The sequence below is a fragment of the Hyaena hyaena genome, unplaced genomic scaffold (assembly GCF_003009895.1).
Source record: "Hyaena hyaena isolate Hyena2069 unplaced genomic scaffold, ASM300989v1 scaffold_418, whole genome shotgun sequence".
Lineage (NCBI taxonomy): Eukaryota > Metazoa > Chordata > Mammalia > Carnivora > Hyaenidae > Hyaena > Hyaena hyaena.
Window position 1 is genome coordinate 1,398,839 of NW_024081051.1, and position 21,085 is coordinate 1,419,923.

General features: G+C 40.3%; 1 protein-coding gene across 1 annotated transcript in view; it reads left to right on the forward strand.

Annotated features, from left to right (window-relative positions):
* Nucleotides 1–14,614: 14,614 nt before the first annotated feature.
* The window catches only part of TM9SF2 (transmembrane 9 superfamily member 2), a 65,566-nt gene continuing 59,095 nt past the window's right edge, over nt 14,615–21,085 (forward strand). Inside the window, exon 1 of the mRNA XM_039252531.1 lies at nt 14,615–14,981. Within this exon, the coding sequence (XP_039108462.1) occupies nt 14,625–14,981 (357 nt within the window). The 5' untranslated portion in view covers nt 14,615–14,624. The remainder of the gene's footprint in view (nt 14,982–21,085) is intronic.

Sequence of the window (21,085 nt, forward strand, 5' to 3'; positions counted from 1 at the left end):
TGAAGCAGAGTTGGCACACCATCTTACATTAGTTTCAGGTGTACAACCCAGTGACTCAACAACTCTATGGGTCGTCGCACCACAAACTCACCACAAATGTAGCTGCCATCTGTCACACACAGCACTATTATGACACTGTTAACTATATTCCCTGTGGTGCGTCCCTTTCAGCTTTCTCTTAAGACTGACTCTTTAATGCAGTCTTCTCTTTCCTGTGGGAGTTATTAATATCATACACAATACCTCTTGTTCCTCCATGCAGACCTCAGGCCACTCGTCATTGTGCTGATCCTCTAAAGCCTTCTCTGCCCCCGGGTCTAAACTTCTTGTCCTAGGGGATCCTGGTTTTCCTCCCCCTCAGGCTGCATCCTCCGTGCCCCAGTCACGCCCCCTGGCGGGCCACCCAACCACCGAGTCCTCTAAAAACCTTCACCAGATACTTTTGTCACAGCTTCTCAGCTTCCAAATAATGAGTAATTTGTCACACTGAATTATCACCATTTTTTTGTCTGGCTTCTGCACTGAACAGGGAGCTTCTCAGGAATAGGAACTTTTAACATCCCCCCCCCCCTTGGTGGGGAGTTGGTGAAAGCCCACCCTTTTCACTTTCTACTCGGGAAAATCTTCCTCTTAAGCTGAGACACAGATTCAGTGAGGCTCTTTCTCAAAAGGCCTCACATGGCCCGTTACATGAGCTCTGGACACTCATGTGGTGTGGATGGTTCTGGACCTACCCTCATCTGCAGCTTGCTGTCCTGTCTCCAGAAGCTATTGACCATATGCTCCCCTCCAGATCGCATCTCTTTTCTTCTGTCACGTGGTCACTCTTTGTTTCTGGATATTCTAACAATTCACATTCACTCAGCAGTAACAACAAAAATAATCCAATCTGAGGACAGTTTGAGTATTTCTAGACCATCAAATCCTATTGTATAATTTTTCTAAGGTTCTTTTGCCAACTATGACACTGCCTTCTCTGTTCAGTGTTACTCAAATCGTAATTCTTTCTTTTGGTGTTTTGTATACTCCTCCGGACTTCCCTAGTTAAGGAAAGAATGGAAGACCTTCGTTCCTGTCAAATTCATCTGTCCTTAACTCCTTCAGAACACCTGCTCTTATAAAATGACAACATAATGACTTTATCCATCTTTCTTCAGTCCCCCAAAAGGGTCTTAAGATTTAATTTTTAAAAAAAATTTTAATCTTTATTTATTTGAGAGAGAGAGAGACAGACAGAGCACAAGCAGAGGAGGAACAGAGAGAGAGGGAGACACAGAATCTGAAGCAGGCTCCAGGCTCTGAGCTGTCAGCACAGAGCCCGACATAGGGCTTGAACTCACGAACCATGAGATCACAATCTGAGCCAAAGTCAGATGCTTAACCGACTGAACCAGCCAGGTTCCCCTTAAGATTGAATTTTAGGGGCGCCTGGGTGGCTTAGTTGGTTAAGCGTCTGACTTTCGCTTAGGTCATGATCTCACAGTTCATGGGTTTGAGCCCCGCGTCGGGCTCTGTGCTGACTGCCAGCACAGAGCCTGGAGCCTGTTTCAGTCTGTGACTCCCTCTCTCTCTGACCCTCCCCTGCTCACACTGTCTCTCTCTCTCTCTCCTAGAAATAAAGAAAACATTTTTTAAAAATTAAAAAAAAAGATTTAATTTTAAAGTACACAGATAATATAATATGTAAAAACTTCAGTAGTTACAGATAAATTTAAAATGCCCCATTTCCAATCTTCACTATTGTTACCAGGCTGGTGTGAACCCTTCCAAGTATTTTCTATACATGTCCATAGATGCTTGGGTAGCTGTGGAAATTTATAATATTTTTGGGTTTTTTTGGAGTTGTGCAACTATTCATGAAGTCAAGACCAAACCCCTAAGAAATTCCAAGAAAGTCTGTTCTAGCTTTTGGTAATATCCTTGCCCTGAGTGGTGGTACAGCTCTTAAGGCGGCCAATTGCTCACTGTCAAACTGCCAAACTAAAGCATAATGCCCGATTATAGGAGTGGGTTTTTGAGAAACAAATTGGCCTATAGGATGCCTATAGCCTCACTTCCTGTTGGTAGCCATGGCAGGCAGAAATGAGGGAGGCTGGAGTGGTTGGAAGTGTTGGCTGCCATGGCCCAGTAGGGGTCTGCTGTCAGGGCAAGAGCATTCTCTTGTCCGCATCCAAGGCTGCTGTCATGGAGGTGACAAGTAACAAGAAAGTAGGCCAAATGCCTACCTGAAATATGGTTTACATTTTCTCTCTCTTGAATTGTGGATAAAACCATTGAACAATTTTATCTGGCATAACTTTAGGTTAGTGTCCTCAAGCAAAATCAAATAAGCTAAGTGCTATGGGAACTCCTGGTTTCCCTTTTTTTAAAATTATTTATTTTAATTTTTAAATTTACATCCAAGTTAGTTAGCATATCGTTCACGAATGATTTCAGGAGTAGATCCCAGTGATTCATCCCCTACATATAACACCCAGTGCTCATCCTAGCAAGTGTCTTCCTCAATGCCCCTTGCCCATTTAGCCCATTCCCCCACCTACAACCCCCCCATCAACCCTCAGTTTGGAACTCCTGGTTTCCTAATGATTAATCATTGATGAGAACTCTCATCTCTTTATAAGACAAACTAGAATTGATGAGAAAGAGAAGCAAATCCCTCATCTATGGTATTGCATCAGCATCCCTACATTTTCCATTTCATAAGGAATTCTGACTACATATCACGAAGTGGAATCTGTTGGTTAATGGATGTTAATGGGAAACCTAATGGTGCCGCAGAAGGCTGGGACACTTTGTGCTGTGGCCCATGGAAAAGCACAAGATTTATGGAGCGGAGATAGCACTGCCAGTTCTTTTGTAAGTAAAAGAAATATCTTATCCAAAAGACATTTTTTTCTAATAATTCAGTGAAGCTTCTTTGCCTCCAAAAGATAGGAAACAATGGCAGACATCACTCAAGTTTTCTTATAATAATTTTTATGTATATATATAGTACCTATCTAAAGAAAGTCTCTTCATAAGTGAACATATGTTCGTTATTTTTCAACCTGGAAATACTCCACAATCAAGAGGGAGGATATCACCTGTATTTGCCTACATGGAAATAACTCACTATAAAAATGGTATGTGTGTCTTTTCATTATTCCTTTTTAATGTTTATTTACTTTGAGAGAGGGAGAGAGAGAGAGACAGAGCATGAGCGGGGGAGGGGCAGAGAGAGAGAGGGAGACACAGAATCTGAAGCAGGCCCCAGGTCTGAGCTGTCAGCCTGGAGCCCCATGCAGAGCTCAAACTTGCGAGCCATAAGATCATGACCTGAGCCAAAGTCCAACACTTAACTGACTGAGGCACCCAGGCACCCCTATTTTTCTTCTTGAGAGAGAGAGAGAGAGACAGACAGACGACAGTGCATGAGTGGGGGCGGCGGAGAATCTTTTTTTTTTTAATGTTCATTTATTTATTTTGAGAGAGAGAGAGATCACTTGTGTGGATGAGCTGGGGAGGGGCAGCGAGAGAGGGAGACAGAATTCCAAGCAGGCACAAAGCCCAACCAAGAGGTCAATCTCACAAACCATGAGATCATGACTTGAGCCTGTATCAAGTCAGCAGCTTAACCGACTGAGCCACCTAGACGTCCCTTTTCATTCTTTTCTCTGTGTTTATACACATTTTAAAATCTTTAAACAGTTCTATGAGTTTTAACACATATATAGATTTATGTTACACTCACCAAAATCAGGATACACAACAGTTCTATCACCCTCCCAAATTCCTCTTGTTATCTCTTCATGGTCATATCTTCCTTTACTCCTAATCCTTGGCACTAGCAAACACTTCTCTGTCACATAGGGTTTGGGTTTTTGAAATTTCATATAAATAGAATCACAGAGTGTGTAATCTTTTGAGATTGGCTTTTTTCAATCAACGTGTATGAGATTCATCCAAGATGTTTTGTGTATAACTAGCTCATTACTTTTTATTGCTGAGCACTGTATGAATGTACCTTGGTTTGTTTATACATGTCCAGGTTGAAAGACATTTGGGTTGTCTCCAGCTCTGATAACTGTGAATGGAGCTGCTATAAATATTGGTGTACAAATAGAGTTTAAATACCTAGGAGTAACATTACTGGGTTATATGGTAAGTGTATGTTTACTTTGTAGGAAATCGAACTCTTTTCCAGAGTGGCTGTACCATGTTACATTCTCAATAGCAATATATAAGAGTTCCAGGCACCCCACATCCTTGTCAGACTTGTTATTGTCACTATATTTAATTGTAGTTATTCTAATAGGTGTGTAGTGATATTTCAGCATGGTTTTAATTTGTATTTTCCTATTGGCTAATGATGTTAAACAGATGTATTTGTTTGCTGTCTACATATCCTCCTTAGATAAAGTGTCTGTTCAAATCTTTCACCATTTTTAAATTGGGATTTTTTTTCTTACTGTTGAGTTTTGAGAGCACTTTATATGTTGAAATATTTATATATTGTTGACTAGGTGACTTACAAATATTTTCTCCCCATCTGTAGTTTATCTTTGTATACTTATAACAGTGTGTATAAATTTTTAAAAAATAAAACTGAAATCAGGGTGTCTGAGTGGCTCAGTTGGTTGAGCATCTGACTCTTGATCTTGGCTCAGGTCATGATCTCATGGGTTTGTGAGTGTGAGCCCTATGTTGGGCTCTGCACTGACAGTGTGGAGCCCGCTTGGGATTCCCTGTCTCTTTCTTTCTCTCTCTCTCCTCTCTCTGCCCCTCCCCCCTCTCAAAAATAAATATTTTAAGAAACCCTGAAATCAGAAAGATTAGAAAATAAAGAAATAAGAAACATTTAAAAAGATTTTAAGGAACCCTGAAATCAGAATGTGCATGCTATTTTATTTTCATTTTTTTAAAAATAGTTTATTGTCAGGTTGGTTTCCATATAACACCCAGTGCTCAACCTGTGCGTGCTATTTTATAATGTGCTTTCTTCATTTAGCAATGTGTCTTAGATATCTATGTGATTAGTTCTTCTCAACATACTTCCAGCGGCTACAGAGTATTCCATTGTGTGCATGTAGACCCATAATCTATTTAACAAACTCATTTTTTGAACATTAAAGTTGTTTTCCATTTTTTACTGTTAAAAACATTACACTGGGGAATAAAGTTCAATTCTTAAAGTTCAGTCTTTTCAATCTGTTCAGTCTTTTCACACATTTTACATATTTCCCTAGGACAGATCCTGAGAAGTGGAATCATTCTTTCTGATTATATACCTTTTCTCGGCTGTGAAAAAAAATACATTATGCTAAATTGTCCTCCAGAAAGGCTATTTAGCTCTCATTGTCAAGGTATCAAATAATACCAGGTGCTATTGTTGCTTTTTAGCTTTGCTTCATTGGTAGCTTAAAAAAAAGTATCTCACTGATTTTTTAAAATATGCCATTCTTTCATTACAAGTAAGGTTGAATATTTATTTACATGCTTTTTGCTATTTGTATATCTTTTTGTGTGTGTGAATTGTCTCTTCATGTCCTTTGTGCATTTTTATATGGGAAAGGTTCATCTTTTTCCTAGTATTCTATAATAATTCTTTCATGGCAAATGTTTTTCCCCAAAGTTTCATTTCAATGCAACTTAATTGTGCAAAGCCCCTCTGTGGCCTGGTTGGGATGCTTGTAAGTGAAGGATCCATCAGTGTGACGGTTGCCAGATTTAGCAAATAAAAATAAACAAATTATTTTTAATAATTATGCCCCAAATAGACTTGGGATATACTTATACTAAAAAATCATTCTTTATTTTTATGATATGTAAATGTAATTGGATATCCTGTATCCTATCTGACAACCCAGCCAGGGGTCACCACTGTAGTGAAGTAATGGCTGAATTGAGTGTTCGGTTCTAAACTCAGCACATTCGGCAAAAATTGTGTACGGCTAAACATGCCTTTAAAGTTCCCTTAAGAAGCTTTCCAAAATCAAAGGAAGCATCTTGGGCATGGAAGTGTTAAGCTGTCTCTGAGAAATGTATGTCAGGACTTATTCATTAGACTGGCAGCAGAGGGACAGAAGGAAGTGTAGTGAGAGCTGTGTGGATGTGTTCATACTTACATGTTAATGATAACCGTTAATGTGTGTGCGTCTCTTTGACTGTACTCTAGGAATACATTAAGTGATTCAGTGGAAACATATCTCTTTGCTAATATTTGAATAGTACATATTGGATAATGAATTCTCTGAGAAGCATTATACTTTGTGTACTCTTGTTACTTTAAGTCTCACTTTTAATTAAACATTAAGGAAACACAGTACTTTAATTGTAACTCTGCTAATATCTGCCAACATCTTTAGGCCTGTTGCCATTTTTGTTGCCAAGAAAGGCAGGATTACATTTTTTTTCCAGACGGTATTGATGTAGTGTATTCTTGGTTATCAAAACACTCATAGTTTTGGGACTTAGAAATGAGAAATATTCATGGTGTGTAAAAAAGCATGATATATAACTGTATGATCTTACATGAAAATGCTTAGTTGTATAAATACACATGGGACCTAGAAGTCAAACTGTAAACTGCTTGTGATTATGGATGACTTTGTTCTTTGCTTTTTGTGTTCTTCAGTTTCCTTTTATGCACATATTAACTTAAAAAATATTTTTTTTATCTAAAAAATAAGAAAAGGAAAGAAGCTTTCCAAAATCGGTATTCACGAGGTTCTATCTTCTACCTTATATAGTAATACTTGGGCTCAGTGAAGTTGAGAACTTCTCAGGAACAGAAAGAAAGTCCCTGGGCAGATGGTTGGTCATTTATACCACTTCACTCTGTGTAACTAGGTATGGGAGGAAAAAAGTGAGGAAGACTAATGTGTTCCTGATTGCCTACAAACTTTTTATGTTTTATATGGGTTTCTGAAATGTTGAAACAAATATTTATTGGTAGTTGTAATTCAACAAGATACAGTAGTGAAGTTCATCTCACATGGGTATTATGTTTCTAAAGTTAGCTCTCAAGGAAAACATGACCAGACTGTGACTCCACTGAATTATTTTTATATAGTTACCCCTCAGTCCATGTTCCCCAGGTCTCCCAGTCCAAACTGTATTTTCAATAAACATTCTGACCCCAAATTACTCAAATATTTTTCTTCTAGGGGAACATGTATATTTTGGCCCATTCAGCAGCTACTTAACGATAATCATGGTGAGGGGCGTTATATTGCTAGTTATGCAATCGTGTGCTGTTTCAGGCATCTTGTCTTTGTTTCTTTTTATGATTTTTTTCTAAAAATTTTGCCCAACATTATATTTTAGTGAAATATATGTACTGATACTCAAAAGTTTCAAATCAATCATTAGCCAGGAGTCCAAAGCAAAATGTATAGAAAGATGTATCATTTTGGGGAACCCACGTGGCTCAGTTGGTTGAGCATCCCATTCTTGATTTTGGCTCAGGTCATGATTCCAGGGTTGTGGAACTGAGCCCTGCATTGGACTCTATACTGATTGTGGAGTCTGTTTGAGATTCTCAATTTCTCTCCCTCTGACCCTCTCTCCTCTCGCTCTTTCTCTCTTTAAAATTAAAAAAAAAAAGATGTATTCATTTTTTTCAAACAATTCATGAATGACATTCAAATCTCTTGTATTTCTAGCATATTCAAAATATTCCTATGAAATAAAAAATGTGTAATCCTAGCCTAAATTCATTTTAATAGGATTTGGCCTGTCATATTGTCTGGATTCTCTAACTGGTTCTGTCATATTGTCTGGATTCTCTTCCATATATTTTAATCTATTCTATAATATACAAATAATATGCTTTATTATTTATAATAAAATTATATATATTTAATAATATATATGAAAAGGTTCACTCAGATTGTTGTTTTACACATTAGATACCTTGTTTTTGTTGGCTTGTACTATTTAAGCACACAAACTTTCTCCTTATATGCTAATTTCCAAATCCAACACATTATAAAGGAACCACATGGCTCTATTCATATTGCTGTGGCCTTTGGGAAGTGATGTTCACTTTTGAATAGACTGGCAGGTCAGGATGAAACTCAAACATTTATAAATAAACATATAAAAATATACATACGTACATAAATATACATACACACAAACATGTATGTGTATATATACATGTATGTGTGTGTGTATTATATATATATATATATATATATATATATTTTTTTTTTTACTGTGGAAAGTTTCAAATGCACAAAAGTGGAGAAAATGGTATACTCAACCTCTGTACCCAACAGTCAACTTCAATGATTACCAACTTTTTCACAATAATGATAAATATTTTAATAAGCTTTTTTGAAAGTACAGCATACATACAAAAAAGTGCACAGATCATAGGTGTACAGCACTATGAATTATTAGAAAGTCACTGCACCCAGGTAACTACCACCCAGATCAACATACAGAACATTACCAGCACTGCACCAGCTCCCTGCCACATGCTCTCCTAATCACCGCCTCTTTATAGCTTCTAAAAGGTAACCATTATCTTGACCTCTAACATCATAGATTACTTTTGCCTGTTTTTGAACTTTATGTAAATGGATCCTGCCAGTGTTCTTTCTCTTTCTTTTACTTAATATCATATTTGTGACATTAATACATGTTGCTTTGTTTAATTGTAATTTGTTTTCATTGTTGTGTGGTATTCTATGGTGGAACTCTACTATATTTATCCATATTACTGTAGATAAACATTAGAGCTCTGTTTTGGTGAATGCATCTTTTGTTGAATATAAGTAGGCATTTAGGTCTAGAAGTGAAATTTCTGGGCTATAGAATATGTGTGCCAAACGATTTCCCATAATTTACCCTCCCACTGGCAGTGTATGTGTCTTTCAATTGTTCCACATCCTTGTCAACACTTGATGTTGTCAGTCTCCTAAATCTTAGCTCTTCTGCTGTGTATGCTGTGTAGCTGTATCTCATTGAAGTTTTTTTGTTTTTGTTTTTGTTTTTTTGTTTTAGAGGGAGACAGAGAGCATACAAGCAGGGGCGGGGGTGGTGCAGAGGGAGAAGGAGAGAGAGTCTCAAGCAGGCTCCACTCAGCACAGAACCCAATGCGGGGCTCAGTCTCACAAGTGTGAGATCATGAACTGTGCCAAAATCAAGAATTGGACATTTAACTGACTGAGCTGCCCAGGCACCCCTCTCAATAAAGTTTTAATGTGCAATTTCCTTGTAAGTAATGAAGTTGAACATGTTTTCATTTATATTGACCACTGATAATCTACTCTTGTGATGTTCTGTCTCTTGTCCATGTTTCTACTGGGTTGTCTTTGAAAAAGTTGATTTCTAAGAATCCTTGTCTCCTGGGTAGGAACCCTTCATTGGTTCTATGCACAGCAAATAATACTAAACTGCATTTGGAAGATACAGGGTCCTGAAATAAAGCAAATAAATAAAGAATATTAAAAGTGTTGTTCACTGTCTCAAGATGAGGCACCCCTATAAGATGAAGGATAAACCATTTTTAAATCCATAAAAATGACCACAATCTGAGATTGAGTATTGGAGTTTACCCAGTGTCTAATATTTTTGCAGAAATGTCAAGAAAAAGGCAAGTATATCCAGTGATACAGAGACATGAATAATTAGTTAGTTACGCAAACAAATGAATGGTATTATTTTGGTGACAAAAACATCCCTGGACATGAGGATCTGGCCTTAGTGAATACATGAACATCAGACAAGGCCACTCTGACCTTGATCAAGACAAAACACAACCCCTTTGTAATTATGTCTAAAGAACAGACAAAACCTCAACATTGGCCAAACCACAAAACCACCAAACATTCCCCCTACTCTGGCCAAGAATAGTAACTGCTGTTTCTTTACCAATTACAGCTTTGACCTCAGTCTAGTCTGTCATCCTTCTAGGTAAGGCTCATTAAGATATCTGGTCTTAAGAATTAGCCTGGCTTCATGGCAGCATCCAATCCAGAGCAAAGCTCCACCTCTTTAAACACTCCTCTGAATCATCCATCACAAGCTCCAATCCTATAATGAGTTCCTTTCTAATACCTTACTGAGATGCCCCCAAGACTTCCCAGGATATACATCCTTCCTCCCCGTATTGAATAATAAATCTGACTAGTAATGAACTGAACAACTGGTATGTTCCTGGTGGCCTTTGGATGGAGGGCATTAACTTTGGGGTATCCAGGACAACCTAGCAGCCTGAGACAAGTAACTTGTCAGAACACTAAAAACATACTTACATTAGCCAAAGACACATAAGTGGATGGATAAAGAAACTTATTTATTTATTTTTAATTCCAGAGGAGACAGAAAAGACAAATTTGTAGAGGTAGAAAGTAGATTTGTGGTTTCTTAGAGCTGTGTGCGGAAAAGGGGACTAAATGTTAAAGGTCATCTTGTTGGGGTGATGGTCTACATCTGTATTATGGTGATGATGGCATAACTCAGTAAATTTGCTAAGAATCATTGAATTGTACACTTAAATTGAATCAGATGGTATGTAAATAATACCTCAATAAAGTTGTTAAAACAACAGTAATCCCACAGGAGAACAGCTAGTTGAATCCAGCAAACATTCTCTGTAAGCAAACTACATGGCAAGCTACAATGCAAACAGGAAGTTGGTTGGAGGCTATAAATTCAGAGTATGTAGAATTAGGTATATGATTAGAGTATGTTACTCTGTATCACAGAGACATACCACCACTCATGTTGCAGATGTGCAGTCTTTGGGCCAGGCCATTATTATCTTCCCAGAGTTATGCTTTGGTGGTGTTTGCCTCTGTGGCTTTCATTCTCCCAGGCTCTGCTGGCCGAATAATCCCTCTTCTGATTTCAACTCCTATTTTAGCTTATAAATGAAGCCTTGTCCTGGAAACCATTATTTCATCTTAAAACTTAAGATCTTTGATACCTTAGCTCTGAACTACTGCGACTTACCTTTATAGCCTATTGTTCAGGGATGGTTTTATCTCCAAGTTGCAGTATTTAGCTTGGGGAAGAGGACCATGGAGGATTCACTTTTTTATAGCCTATTGTTCAGGGATGGTTTTATCTCCAAGTTGCAGTATTTAGCTTGGGGAAGAGGACCATGGAGGATTCACTTTTTTATAGCCTATTGTTCAGGGATGGTTTTATCTCCAAGTTGCAGTATTTAGCTTGGGGAAGAGGACCATGGATGATTCACTTTTTGTCCCTTGGACTACCGCAGTTCTATATCAGAAATTGAGGGACAATGAGGTGATTTTGATCTTTTAGAAAATCCTGAAAGCCCATTTATAGGCATACAATTAGCAGAATACAGCTGCCCTTGCTGCAACTTGACATAGACGTGCTGTTGCCAGATAAAATGCATGCATGTCCCAAGGAATATTTGGGATGTACATGCCCTAAACAAACTGTTCATCATTAATCTTAAGGTTTAGCTAGGCATCTTGTACTTTTATTTGCGAGTAAATACATAGAAGCCGTGGGAAACTCAGAAAAACAGTCTTTCTAAATTTGGCAGAGAGAAGTGGGAAAAAAAGGGCAGGGGGCCAGATATTAATTAAGAGCCTTAAACGGGAGTCATCAAATGCTATCTGTCTCAGAGGAAAGGAGAAAATCGTATCTCTCAAGTTTTACAGCTGAATCTTTTAAGTATTAGTACTTCGGGAAAGGGAGCATCACAGTCAAAGGGAGGACAGAAGGAAAACTATTTCTCCCTAGTTTATAACTGGAATCCCCACTCAGGCTTTCTGTTTGACAGAGCCAACGAAAGAAGGATCCCCAACCCAGGGACTCCATTTTGCTGTCCGGGCGAGGGGGTGGGGCGATCTCCCTAAGCCACGCCCCGGGTACCGCGCAGATACCAGGTAGCCAAGGGAACCCCAGGGAAGGCGTTTCCGGGAGAGGCCGGATCCGGAAGTAAAGTGTCCGCTCCATCCCGCGGCTGAGCCCCGCCCCTTTCCTCCCTCCGGGCCGGGCAGCGAGGGATGACGTGTATGAACTCTGGAGGCGGAAGCCGGCAGGAGGTCTCCGGGGTAGGAGTTCGTGAGGTGCTGCCTGTTGGCCTTGCGCATGCGCCGTCCGCGCTGTGGTCAGACAGGTTTGCGACTGGTCTCCGGAGACCAGTTATTTAGGAAGACTCCACTTCTCCGGGTTTTGGGTAATGCTGAGTTTCCGGGAGTTAAAGAGGCGGCGCGGTTTGGAGGAAAGAAGGTTGGGGACCTTCTTGAATCCCTCGACCATTGTGGCCTCAACCTCAATTGACTGTGGGCAGTCCTTCCCCTTTCTCTGCACTGCAAAAGGTTAAATGCATCTGGAAAACCTGAGGTTTATTTCAACGCTGAAAATCTGCGATTCTAAATTCAGATTTAAAATTTCTTTTGTCCGGCCAGTACTAGTCATGTAGTGTTTTCCACTTACTTGCTGCTTGTCTCCTTTATGTGCCACACGCTGCTCTAGGCTCTGGGGATGTAGGGATGTAGGATGTAGACGAAGCCCTTACTCGCACGGAATTTACATATAAACGGGGAGCAAGACAGTGAACTTAACCACGTCAATTCCAGATAGTGACAAGCAGCATAGGGTGCTGGGGTTAAGCAGAAGGATTGAGGGATTTAAAGATTTTATAAGATAGCTCTTGGCAAGAATGGAAGTTGAGACGCAAATTGCAGTAAGTAGTCCAGGATTTTGGCTTGGACTAGGGTGTGGCTGTGGACACGGAAAGGATTTAACCTAGTTCAGCGCTAGCAAGCAAAGCTTGGACTAAGAGAATGAGGAAATAGAACATTTAGGTTATCTCCCCGGTTTGGTTCCTTGAGCAAGGGAAGGCGGTGGCATTTCCTGAGATGGGGAAAACTGGAAGAAAGGTTGGGAGTGGGGGCAGTGAGATAGTGAAGGTCAAGGAAAAATAAAAGGTAGTGAACAAAAATGTTACTTTCCATTCTCTTCTAAATGAAGAACATCTGCTTCCTCTTATATTGGAAATCTCCAAGTATAGAATATAATAAACCCCATTCCCTAGCCCAAAGTAGATATTCAACAAATATGTTGATTGATTTGCTGGAGGAAGAGGGTGCAGGGGAAGAATGGCCACTTCTCAGGTCCCTGCTTAGCTTGGCTTTTGTTATAAAAATAGCTGTCATTTCTCTGTGCCAAGCAGTTATGCTCAGCGTTTAACGTACATTTTTTTCCGCTTAATTTTCACAACAACCTTAAGAAGATGGACACTGTTTTCTCCTTACTTTCCAGTTCTACTGCTTGGGACTTGATTAACTTGCTGGAGATCACATTAGCTATATAGTATTCCCACTGGAGTTCTCAGTGCAAGCTGCCTTTGCAAGCAAGAATTTTATCTTTCATTGTTTTGGTTACTCCACAGTACGCAATAGTGGTTCTTAACCTTTTCTTGGTAAAGTCATAGATCCCTTTGAAAATTTAATGAACGTTGTAAACTTTACAGGGAGGAAATGTGCAAACACTCACAAGAATTTAGATAGAATTGCAAGGGGCTCCACACTTTTCTGAATTGCCCATTTAGCAAACTTGCCCGTTCTTGAGCCGGAGGTACTACCGGGTTTGGATTCCTTGCTATGTAGTCTAATTGATACACTCTTACAAAGTATTTTTTATTTTTCTTAATGTTTTATTTATTTTTGTGAGAGAGCACAAGCGGGGGACGGGCAGAGAGAGGGCCTGAAGATTGGAAGCAGGTTCTTTGCTGACAGCAGCGAGCCTGAGGTGGGGCTCGAGCCCGCAAACCGTAAGATCATGCGTGGCGTGAGCCAAAGTTGGAAGCTCAACGGACTGAGACACATTGCCCCTCAGAGTATTCTAAAGCTCAACTGAATTGACTTTATGTCACCAAAAGCAAGTTGCTCCTTGAAAAATAGTCAAGAATATTCACACACACCCCCAACACACACAAATACAAAAGTGCACATACAAACACGGATATGGTGTCAAGTCAATAAGTGACAGAAACTTCCTCGAGGGTGATCATACCAGATTGCTATTTCACTTTCCTAACTGAACTTCTGTCCCCGTCTTCCTGCGCAAGGAAATGCCGGGGAACACTACTTTCTTCTGTTCTGCTACTCCAGTTTTCCTCACCACCTCATTTCCACTCATCTTTAAAGAGATCTTGTTCATTCTGTGTAATTTCTGTCCCATGGCATCCAATACTCGGAACCTGTCCGTCCAAACACCTGAGTAACTATTTGAGACTTTCTAGCTAGTTTTTCCCCCATTTGTTTCCTTAGCCTCCTCCCAACCAGGTGTCTCCTAAACTTCTTACCGCCCCCATCAGCAAGCACTTTCTGAAGCACCAGCTCTTTAACTCTTCAACTTAGGGGTTGAAGTGCTGCGGGCAGTGTGGTGAGGAAACCTCAAGATATTTAAGGGAAATTGAGCTAAGGCAGCAAGCCGGGAGCACCAGCCCCGCAAGTGGGGTGCCCCCGGACACCCCGAGGGAGCTCCAAACCGGAATTTGGACTAGGACATTGAACGCGGAAGCAAGCAACCACCTAGTCGGCCGGCTGAAAACCCGGAAAGTGGATTGGCTCTACGATCCCTTCCGGAAACTCCTCGGGGCGCTTGCGGCCCCTTTCACTGAGCATGTGCAGGCGGCGTCGCGCATGCTCCGTCGAGCTCCGGTTCGGATTCTGTTGCGGGACTCGCGGTGTCTCCTAGCGCAACCGGAACTGCCCATCGCGGGCCCGGCCTCCTTCAGCTCCCGCGGTCTGGTAGTCGTCTCCGAGCCTCCCCGTCCCTCCTTCCCTGCTCACCCCCCTCGGCTTGGCTGCCCTTTCCCCGAAACGGCCGTCATGAGCGCGAGGCTGCCGACGTTGTCGCCACCTCAGCGGTCGGCGCTGTTGCTGCTGTCGCTGCTGCTTGCGGCGGCCCCAGGCCCGCGTCCGGGCGCCGCCTTCTACCTGCCCGGCCTGGCGCCCGTCAACTTCTGCGATGAAGAAAAAAAGAGTGACGAGTGCAAGGTGGGTGAGGCCTGGCGGACCTTGAGTGCTCTGACCGAAGGGGAAGTCACCCTCACCCGGGAAGCTGGGTTCCGAGGGGAAGGGGGCGTAGCTGGGATGGGATCAACTGTCGGGAGAAGCGCTTGGGGTCGCCCCGGCCGTAGGTCGGAGGTTCTGGGACGGCCTTTTGGGGGAGTAGATTGTGCGGGGCGCGGTGGGCCTCCGGCTCGCCTCCCGTCGGGAGGACTAGGTCGCACGGGCAGCTGTATTCCGTTCGCCTGGGAGCGGGGGCCGTGTCTGTGCGGCGCGCCCTCGGAGTTGGGTGTGTGCGGGTCCGCAAGCGTTCCACGAGTGAGTGTGCGCTCACAGCCCTGTGTCCAGGTCTTCCAGCCACTTTTTATGTCCTTGCTTCCGGTTTTATTCTACTTTCCTGGAACCCCTGGTTGGTTTTGAGAGCTTGTTTCTTTCTGAGACTTTGATATTTTAACTTGACTTTGGTATTTTAACTTAACGCTCGTGCAGCGTGAATTATAACACTTATTTGTGAATTATAACACTCAGAACCGGATGAATTGCATTAATAAAGAGTCAATGTAATGGTTGAGACCGTTAATGTCTACCTCTTAAGGTAAAAATAATTTTTTTTAGGATGCAAAAAATGTGTAAGATTCCACTATTTAGTTTCTGAGGTTGTTTTAGACACTTCAGAGAAGCAGATGATAGGTGAAACGTGTTTTCTTCCTAGGGCAGATCTTGAAAACTTTGATCTCTTACGACCTTTAGGTTTTCAGTTTCACTGCGAGCAAGCTAGTAACTTGCTTTTAGATTATTCGGTAATGAGCCTGACAGTATACATAACACAATCACTTTAAGTTGCTAACGCCATTGGGGCGTGAGGATCTCAAACCATTAATAATTTTAACAATTCAAGTAATCATTCAGCAAACTTTTACAGTCTATAAATAGGTTTACTTACTAAATTTGATTTTATTTTTAAAAGCTGGTGTTTATTTTATTGCTGCTAGTTTTACTGTAGCTGTGAATTTCGAGCTTATTTTAGGGCATTAAATACTCTATTAAATTTTTCATAGCATTTTACAGTTTCAGTTTTAAAATCTTGGATCTCTAAAAATGTCTAAGGATCTTTAACATTTAGTCAACAGTCACCACTTGGCATTCTGTAACTTTCATACCCTGCAGAGCAAGAGGCTTTCACTCTTTGAGAGTAATGACCAAAAGAATATATAGTGCTTACGAGTGGAAAAGAGAACTAGTCTTGAAAGTACACTGGTTTTTCCATTAAATATTTTAGTAACCAACCTTTAAAACCTAGTATTTGGTCTTTAAACTGAAATTTAACAGCAATCCTATATTGTATTCCTACTGCCGTAGAAGCAAAAAAATGTATCCCTGTCTTCTGGGGATACACCCTTCACAGTAAAGGGTGTAAGCTTATGAACAGATTATTTAAATCTGATATGTTACAAAAGATGTACTTCCAAAGCGCTTTAAAACACAAATGACAACACATGTGTGGATTGGAGTCTTTAGGGAAAGCTACAGTGAGGAAGTGACATTTGAGATGGACTTCAGAAAAATGAATATGACTGAAATTTATAGTTGGTCTGCTACTTAGATGATTTTTGTTTCCTCAATAGGGTCTTCTCTTTTTTTATTTTAATTTTTTAAGAAATTTATTTCCTTGCTGAGGCATAGGAGCACATGTACCCCAATGTTCATAGCAGCACTCTCCACAATAGCTAAAACATGGAAAGAGCCTAAGTGTCCATCAACGGACGAATGGATCAAGAAGATGTGGTTTATCTATACCATGGAATACTACATGGCAATGAGAAACAATGAAATCTGGCCATGTGTAGCAACATGGATGGACCTTGAGGGTGTTATGCTGAGCGAAATAAGTCAGGCAGAGAAGGACAAATATCATATGTTTGCACGTATAGGAGGATTAGGAGGAACTTGACGGAGGAACAAGGGGGAGAAGAAGGGCGGAAATGGTGGGGGAAAAAGAGAGGCAAACCATGAGAGACTCTTGAATGCTGACAAAAACTGAGGACTGATGGATGTGGGGGGGAGGGGGGATGGGCACTGAGTGTTATGTGGAAACTAATTTGACAAACTATTTGTAAAAAAAAAAAAAAAAAAAAAAAGAAATTTATTTCTTATTGAAAGCCAGAGAGAGACAGAGCATGGACATAGGAGGGGCAGAGAGAGAGGGGAAGACACAGAATCCGAAGCAGGCTCCAGGCTTTGAGTTGTCAGCACAGAGCCCAATGCGGGGCTTGAACTCACTTAAACCGCGAGATCATGAGCTGAGCCGCAGACGGATGCTTAACCGCAGACGGATGCTTAACCGATTCGACTGAGCCACCCAGGCACCCCAATAGGGCTTTCTTTAAGTAGCTACTTTTATGTTAACTTTTGATTAATTTTAGGGAGTCCTTTGGGATTTTTAATTTTCAGAACTATAGCGATAAAACAGGCAAGGCAAATAATTTTTTTTTCCCTGAAACGTTTGGATTTCATCTTTGTTGCCAGCTGCTCTCACATCTTGGTCAAAGGAAACTATTCTTAGGAGAGCAGGAAGATGTACCTTTAGCACTTTTCCCCTACAATTTGACTAACTGGGACGGGGAATTTGAAGTAAACTTCAAGTAAAATTCAAAATATATTTTCTTATTGCCTCTCAAAGGAGAAAAACCGTAAATAATTCAAATTTTCATTACTTCAATCAGGGTATTAAAGGTTTTTTTTTTTCTTCTCATCTAGTCCATATTTAAGGAGGACAGTCATGTATACACTGTTCAGAAAACCTGAAGGGAATTTTAGGGGCTGTTGGGGGAGAGTGCAAGCGGGGGAGGAGCAGAAAGGGGACAGAGATCCAAAGTGAGCTCTGTGCTGACAGGCTGACAGCAGCGAGCCTGATGTGGGGCTCGAACTCATGAACTGGGAGATCATGGCCTGAGCCAAAGTTGGTTGCTCAACTCCCTGAGCCACCCAAGTGCCCTGGTTATTTTTAAAATAAATAATGAAAAGTAAAATGTTGTGGATAGGAAAAATTATTTTCAGAAGATGTTGTTAGGATAGGGAATCAGAAGTTAGATGAATTGGGTAGGACACTAACTGATACTGTTCCATCAGTTTTTTCTATCTATAGAATAGGGATAATCTTAATGGTTATTATATATTTTCCATGAAAGGTATTTTGCATTTTTTAGAGAAAAAGCATAATATTTATTCATTGTGATACTATAAAATGTTTATAAGTATAACGATGAAACAAGTATATCTTTAGCATGTGTAATTTTTGTGGTGTAGTCATTACATATAGTGTCCTGCATTCATTTCACTATGTACATTATTGAGAGACATTCACAAGAACCCTGAAGATTTGGTCATTTTCTTTCAAAATTATTTTATGTTCAGTTTACTGACAGAGAAACAGATGTCCATTGAACATAAAATTCTATTTGTGGTGCTCTGACTTCTGATTTGTGATCTTTATAAGCCATCATAAATAATGTGACTGTGTTCTCTGGGTTCCTTTTTTTAAAAATCTTACTATCATTACATGTATGTACATTTGAATATCAACAGGGCCGCCTAAATGGCTCAGTCAGTTAAGCATCCGACTTCAGCTCAGGTCATGATCTCATAGTTTGTGGGTTCGAGCCCCGTGTTGGGCTCTGTGCTGACAGCTCAGAGCCTGGAGCCTGCTTTGGATTCTCTGTCTCCCTCTCTCTCTGCCTTCCCCTGCTCACGCTCTGTCTCTCTGTCTCAAAAAATAAATAAACATTAAATTTAAAAAAAAAAAAAAGAATATCAGCATAGTGCACATTCTTATGGTTTTTATTGACCATATAGTATTTTATTCTATTACTGTGCTGTGGCTTGCTTAACTGTTTCTTGTCTGTAGGGCATTGAGATTGGTCCCAATTTTTTTTCTTTATAAATAACTTTGCTAGGGTATATTTAGCAGGAATTACTTGCATATTGCCAAAGATAAAATTACTAGGTCAAAGGCAAGAAGAAATTTTATAGTTCTATTTAATATTGCCACATTTCTTTCAAAAAAGTTAGGTTTGATTTACATGCCTTTAGCTAAATGATTCAATGTCTCCACAATATTTTATCATTTTTATTTATCAGTTTATTAACTACACGATGGTACCAAAAACTTTTTTTTAATGTTTATTTATTTGAGAGAGAGAGAGAGAGAGAGTGTGTGTGTGTGCGCGTACATGCGCGTGCAGAGGAGGGGCAGAGGGAGAGAGAATCCCAAGGAGGCTTTGCGCTGTCAGCTCAGAGCCTGACTCAGGGTTGGATCCCACAAACCCTGAGATCATGACCTGGGCAGAAATTGAGTTGGATTCTCAACTGACTTAGCCAGCCAGGTGCCCTGGTACTGCAAACTTTTTTTTTTTTAATTAAAAAAGTTTTTTTTAACGTTTATTTATTTTTGAGAGACAGAGACAGAGTGTGAGAGGGGGAGAGGCAGAGAAAGAGGGAGACACAGAATCCGAAGCAGGCTCAGGCTCTGAGCTCCCAGCACAGACCCCAACATGGGAGTCAACCCCATGAACCATGAGATCATGAAGTCGACTGAGCTGAAGTCGAAGCTCAACTGACTGAGCCACCCAGGTGCTCTGGTACCAAGAACATTTTTTTGTTATTTTAAAAAAATATTTACTTATTTTTGAGAGAGACAGAGACAGAGCGCAAGCAGGGGAGGAGCAGAGAGAGAGGGAGACACAGAATCCAAAGCAGGCTGCAGGTTCTAAGCTGTCAGCACAGAGCCCGAAGCATGGCTTGAACCCACAGACTGTGAGATCATAACCTGATCTCACTTGATTGAGCCACTCAGGTGCCCCCCTGAAAACATTTTTAATGCTGTATTGCTTTCATTGCTCTTAAGGTTTCTCTTTTTTTTTCCTCTTTGTCTTTTGTTGTTAGCTTTTGAAACTGTAGTAATAAAGGCTTAAACTGTGGTATTCTTTTCCTCTGGAATCCATTTTACTTTCTTAAAATTAAGGGATGATGTATTGACTACCATAAATAGAATAAAGCTCTGATCAGAAGTTAATAAATCTTCACAGTAAAATGTGCAGTTCTATTTTGCGAAGGTTTGGATCATCTCTATTAGCTGCTGCATCCTGTTTAGCTTTAGATTGAGTCTTCAGTGTGCTGAGTGGCTTTCTGATGGCTAATAGCTGATTAGTGAGCAGTTCACAGGTGCTGCATTTAACTTTCAATTAATTGTTGGCTTGTTAACCTGAAATCAGGCCGAACAACTAAACTCTCCAAAACATCTGCCACTTTTTTACTCTTTATGGATTGTGTTCTTAGATGAAAGGTTATGATTTTCTTTCCTGTCCCATAAGGAAAAATCACCAAATATTCCCCCATTGTGTGTGTGTGTTATTAAAAAAAGAATGTTGAAGTAATTAGTTTAACAACTTTTTGATAAAAATGGAACAATCATATGCTTTTAAATTTGTAGTTGACATACAATGTTCCATTAGTTTCAGGTGTGCAACATAGTAATTAGACAGGTCTGTAACTCTTATCATACAGTACTGTTACAGCCCCACTGACTGTGTTCTCCCTGCTGTACCTTTCAACCCTGTGACTTACTCATTCTGTCTCACTCCATAACTGGCAGCCTGTACCTTTCACTCCATCCATTTTGCCCAACACCACATCCCCTTCCTCTCTGGCAGCTACCAATTTGTTCTTTGTATTTATCGATGTTTCTGCTTCTTTTTTGTTGTTTATTCCTTTGGTTTTAGTTTTTAGATTCCACATATGAGTAAAATCACACAGTCTTTCTTTGTCTGACTTACTTCACTTAGGATAATACCCACTCAGTTCATCCATTTTATTGCAGATGGCAAGATCTCATTCTCTTTTATGGCTAAGTAATATTGTGTGTGTGTGTGTGTGTACACCACATTTTCTTTATCCATTCATGTACAGATGGGGACTTAGGTTGCTTCCATATCTTGGCTATTGTAAATAATGCTACAATAACCATTGGGTACATATATATTTTCAAATTAATGTTTTTGTTTTTTGGTTTTTTTTTTTAGGTAAATGCCTAGTAG